Consider the following 5323-nt stretch of genomic DNA (forward strand, 5'->3'; position numbering starts at 1 on the left):
ACCTGTTGATTTGATACACTTGTATGCTGATCACAACCGTAGCATTAGCTAACAATGGCATCACAACACATAATTAAAATTTCTTTTTTGTGTGCTGAAAACATTTAAGATCTCTCTTAGAGATCTGGTGATTTTTTATTTACTCTTCTTCTAGGGTTCTGAAATGGTAAACAGACCCATCGTCTCCGGTGAGTACCGTTATAATTGGTTTCCCCCACCTCCCAAAGCCACCTCTACCAAAAGACACTATTAAGACAGGTGGTGGCAGATAACCTCAGGTGAGACAAGAGCCTGACCTTAAGAAAGATATAGGCAGCACTAGATGAAAGACACAGGGACACAGTTCACTGGTTTATTCTCAGACTTGAGATGCCAAATATGCCCTATGGCCCCGGAGGGGTGGGGATCATGCTAGAATCTCTCTCATCATATCCCAGCCTTCCCTAAAGGAGGAAGCAGATTAAATATACAACAGAGGGGATTTTCCCTTTTAATACAGACCCAGGTATAAATAGGGCAGCACCATTAGGATCCTGACTCACCCCCACCATCTTGGCTCCCCCACCACCTGGCATGGCAAGGGGAGTTCAGGGAGATATGGGTGGGGGCAGTACTCAGAGCTGGGCTGAGGCAGTGGAAGGAGCACCCAGCTCAGTCCAGGGAAGCCCCACTCTTCCCTCTGTAGCCTGACTTCAGCGCCTTCACTGTGAACCCACCTGAAAATAGGAGTGAGCGAAGGGGTCCCAGCCTGGGATCAGGAGACATCCAGTGCTTAACTATTGGGAAGGGGAGCACCACCAGGTGTTGGGGGCACTGACCGAGGGGCGGGGAGGCAGGCATGGGGGGGGCATTCATCAGCTCTGAGTTAGAAGTTCATTGCATGGGGCCTCGGGGGTGGGGAGCTGAGGGCTGGGCAGGCAGGCAGAGCCAGACTACGGTATGTCAGCTGTGGTGCAGTGAAGGGAGGCTAGACTTGAGCCAGGGGAGTGCAGCCCCCGGCCCCCTGGAACGGAGAAGGAAGACTGCTTGACCGTGATGAGCAGACCCTCCCCTGGCTCCACAGTCACAGGACACGATAAATACGGTGGCTTCAAAGCCTCAGCACCAAAAGTGCCCCGTCTGGGGCTCCCTCATTATCCCTCCCACCCCAAGACTCTCAGCTGCTAAAGCAGACAGGGCCCAGTTCAAACCCAAACTTCTGGTTCGTCTGGCCGAAGTCAGTAGCCGCCACGTCCCACAGAGGCAGAAACCCCACTTGGGAAGAACTGAACTCCAAGAGGGTCTTCGTCTGTCCCTTGCGGAGCTGGGAAGACAGACCAGTGAGTTAGCAGGAGGGCAGCCAAAGCCTCTCCCCACTCTGGCCGGCCCCTGCCATTCCCCTTACCCGGCAGCCATCGTAGGGGACAGCGATGGTGGCTGCCGTCGTCTGGTTGAAGGACACCTCTTCCCCGTTGGCCCCGAGGAAGCGGAGGGAGCGGCCGTAGTCGCCTGCAGCTTCGTCCAGCCAGGCGGCAGAGTTCTGGCAGGAGTAGGTGAAGCTCTGGTGGGCTGTGGCACTCAGCAGCTTCAGGAAAGTCATCTGCACCACGTTCACCGGAGACCCGTCAGCGTCCACGTAGGAGAACTGGGGGTGGGACAAAGCAGGAGGTGAGGGTGCCCCCAGTCACCCCTACTCCTTCTGCGGAACCTCCCTCCCAGGCTCTCCATCCCCTGGCAGACCCACGACCTCTGCCACATCCCCTTTTTTGGGGGTGGCCTTACCCGCCATCCAGCCCCCCACGGTTCCCCTGTGAGCCCCCCGGGCGCACGTGGCTACCGAGCACTTGAAATGTGGCCAATCAGATGGAAACTTTCAACCATGTTACTTAACTGTTTAATTAAAAATTTGTATTTATGCTTTTACTTTAATTCATAACTAATAACGGAGCCTCCATCCAGGTATCAGAGAACTTAGGTGTGGAACAACTCGAGTATGCGAATCTACTTTTTCAAAGGCAGATTTTATGAAATCTAAGTATGGATCAAGAACCTCCGATGAAATTTAGTGCCCAAATTACGATGTGCTATAAACGTAAAATATGGGTCAGACTCTGCAGAACTCGTAGGGGAGAAATTTTAAATGCCTCAGTAACCTTTATATTGATATGACACTATTTTAGATGCACTGGGTCAAATAAAATATATTATTAACATATCACGGGCCTGAGAGAGCCTGCTGGGTAATACGTCCCTCTGGCCTCCTTCTCATCTCTGTATCATTTCCATGTGCCCCCACCGATGTTTTCTGGAATCACCTCCCAGATAAAGTACTTGCAACTGAGTCTGTGTGGAAGGGTCTGTTTTGGGGGGAACCCAAACCAAGATACCCCCACGTTATATTATAGCTTTGTTTCTTGGGTTCCTGTCTGCCCGCTTCCTTGGTTATGCTCCCGGTAGAGCATCAACTTCATGAAGTCAGGAACTGTGTTTATTATTTGCTGCTACATTCCCAGTGCTTGGCAGATACACGTATGTCATGTAAACAGTTCCCAAGCTGAACCCCAAATCCCCCCACCCATCAAACCTGTTCTTCTCATCTACATATCTCAGAATGTCACCAGACACCAGCCCACCAACCTTCTCCTCCCTCCCTTCCATTTCATCAGTGACTAGGTCCTATTGGCCTCTCTCTTAGATTTTCCAAGCCATGCCCTCCTCCCCACCCTCACAGCACCAGCTCCAGCCTGGGCCACCTCTTCACTCCCTTGGGCCAACATGCCAGTCACCGCCCCCTCCCCACCTGCCCCGGAAGCATTTTTCTAACTGAGAGGTTAGATTTGGGTCCTTCCCTCACTGAAACACATTCCATGGCTCCCTGCTGCTCACAGGTCTTTCTGGGGAGGTGGGCCTAGCCCTCACCTACCTCCCCAGCCTCCTTTCTTACCACATTCCCCTTCACACTTTCTAGAGCAGGGCGAGTGGCTTTTTCTTTCAATTCCCCAGACCCTCTTTTAACTCTGGACCTTTGTGTATGCTGTTCCCTCTGCCTGGAACACTTTTCCTTGTCCTCCCTAACTTGCTAACCCAGCTCATTCTTTAGGCCTCAGTTGATCTGTGACTGCTACCAGGACGCCTCTGGGACTTGCAGCACTGCCTCTGGATTTCCACCATACCCTGGGCTTCCTCCATTCACATCTGACGCTCCACACACCCTCCCCCGCCCCCAGTCTGCTACCCCTACCAAGCCTGCAATCACCGTGAAGGCAGAGGTGAGTCTGCCCTGTTCCTCTCATCCCTCAGAGCCCCTCCTCCAACTCCCCATGCCAGTTCCCACCAGTTTTCATAACATCCCCACCTCGGTCTCCAGCCGCTCACCTTCTTCCCTCGACGGAATGTGCTGTACCAGTTTCCCGGCTTTTCCTTGGACCAGGAGGCCATTTTCACCTGGGGATGGGAGGGGGTAGTCAGTGTAGATGGCCTGGGTGCCGGCCATGTCTTCCTGTATTTACCTCCCAGCACTGAAAGTTGCAGACTGTATACCCCGGACCCTTGAGCTGTTGTTGTTCTCTGGCCATGGGAGTTGGCTTGGCCGGTGCACAGGGCAGACCATGGGGTTGGGAGTCCCTGCCCTCTGACGCAGCTCTCCACCAATGACAAGAATGGATGGATAAATGCTCAGCTCCCTCTCCCTCCCCCACGTGCCTGTTCCACACCATCTCCCAGAAGTCTCCCAGTGGAACTGAGCCTTCAGTGCCCAATGGCGACATTTTAACCCTCATCGGCTGCCTCCCCCAGTCCCCTCTCACTTCCCCCCTCCTCTCCTGGTGCCTCCTGCGGTCTCCTCCCAAATAAATGACTCGCTCTCAAGTCTTTGTCTCACGGTCTGTGTCTGAGGAACCCAAACCTGGATCAGTCTTCACACCCCTCCCCAACACCTCTGGGCCGGAGGAAGCTGAGCTGGAGGGAGAGGCTCAGATACCAGCAACTGTTTAGAGATCAAATCCTACGTGACCTCGGGGTCTGAGCTTGTCTGTATTCCCATCCACTAGTGTGTAAGGGTGCGGGGGAGGCGGAGGGTTGAGCTCCCACTAAACCAGGGCTCTGGCCAGTCAAAAATAATCATAAATAAGAGGGACATACATCACCATGCATTCTTGCAGGTTCTGTGCTGGCTACATACTTTACCAGCAGCAGAGGCATTAGCACAGCACCGCCCATCGTCAGTGTCTAATCAGTGTTCCTGATACATTGCATCAGCACTCAACTGTACAGCCAGTCCATACCTTCCTGAGCTCCGTTTTGCAGACGAAAAAAACCCTGTTCCCCCCAGTTTATATCCCAACCCGGGGTTCTAGAGTTGCTGCTGCCTGCCCACTGCCCTCTGCTGCTGAGCCTGACGGAGAAGCCCAGTATTCCTGGGGGCCCAGGTGGTCTCACCTCCCAGCCCACAGCCTGGAGGGCAATGAGTCCACAGGCCCCTCAGATAGCGGATCAGGAGGCAGTGCCTACAGGAGGTTAAGGGCTGGGACTCTGGAGCCTGCCTTGGGTAATCCTCGGGTAACTTCTCTGTGCCTTAGTTTCCCTCTCTGGGGGATGATGGCAGAACTGGGCCTCAGTGTTGATGCAGCTAAGTGCTCAGAACAGCCTGGCACACATAAAGCACTATTTAAAGATTTGCCACCATTATTGTTTCCTTCACTAGATTTTCTCGTAGAAGGTGAGCTCCATAAAAGCAGAGTTTTGTTTTGTTTGATTCTCGGCTGTGGTCCCAGACCTTCAGACCTTCACAGGCCTTGGCATACAGCAGGTGCTCAACAAATGTCGGATGAAGTTAGGATAAGGTCCCAGACAAAGCCTGCGTGTGTGTTGGGCAGGGAGGGGAAGCAGGGGACAGCCTTTGGTGGAGGCGGGAGGACGGGCCCCCGGGCGATACGGCTTCCGGTGCCCTCTTTCTCCCTGTGCCCCCTGCCCCCACCCCGCCCAGGCACTCACGGTCTCAAACTTCTTGTCGGGATAGAGGCAGGTCTCTCCTCCAGCCGTGAAGTTGCAGAAAACCCTGAGCGCGTCCCGCGCACAGCCCTGGTTGGGGTCAATCCAGTATTCCCCTGCCGCAGAGCCAGGTGGGGGTCAGTGAGTCGGGGGCGGGACCCGACGGCTTCCTGCCCCCGGGGCCCAGGCAGGGGCGGGACCTCACCATCCGGCAGGTGCGGGTGGTTGCGGTGCAGCTCACTGCATACGAGGCCCGGGCGCTCAGCTGTGCCGGGAGGGCGCCGCATCTGCTCCAGTTCGAAGCTCAGCGACGTGAGCGAGGCCAGCACCTCCTCCAGGCCGCCCTCCGGGCCCT

At 54.7% G+C, this 5323-nt stretch overlaps 1 protein-coding gene across 1 annotated transcript in view; it reads right to left on the reverse strand.

The window, feature by feature from the left end:
• Nucleotides 1-338: 338 nt before the first annotated feature.
• Nucleotides 339-5323, reverse strand: part of COL5A3 (collagen type V alpha 3 chain) — a 34937-nt gene continuing 29952 nt past the window's right edge. Inside the window, exons 35-39 of the mRNA XM_040449641.1 lie at nucleotides 5174-5321; nucleotides 4972-5084; nucleotides 3355-3423; nucleotides 1385-1624; nucleotides 339-1303 (exon numbers count right to left, since the gene is read on the reverse strand). Coding sequence (XP_040305575.1) covers nucleotides 1157-1303; nucleotides 1385-1624; nucleotides 3355-3423; nucleotides 4972-5084; nucleotides 5174-5321 — 717 coding nt within the window. The 3' untranslated portion in view covers nucleotides 339-1156. The remainder of the gene's footprint in view (nucleotides 1304-1384; nucleotides 1625-3354; nucleotides 3424-4971; nucleotides 5085-5173; nucleotides 5322-5323) is intronic.

Source organism: Herpailurus yagouaroundi, unplaced genomic scaffold, assembly GCF_014898765.1.
Source record: "Herpailurus yagouaroundi ecotype Mexico unplaced genomic scaffold, PumYag 200, whole genome shotgun sequence".
Taxonomy (NCBI): domain Eukaryota; kingdom Metazoa; phylum Chordata; class Mammalia; order Carnivora; family Felidae; genus Herpailurus; species Herpailurus yagouaroundi.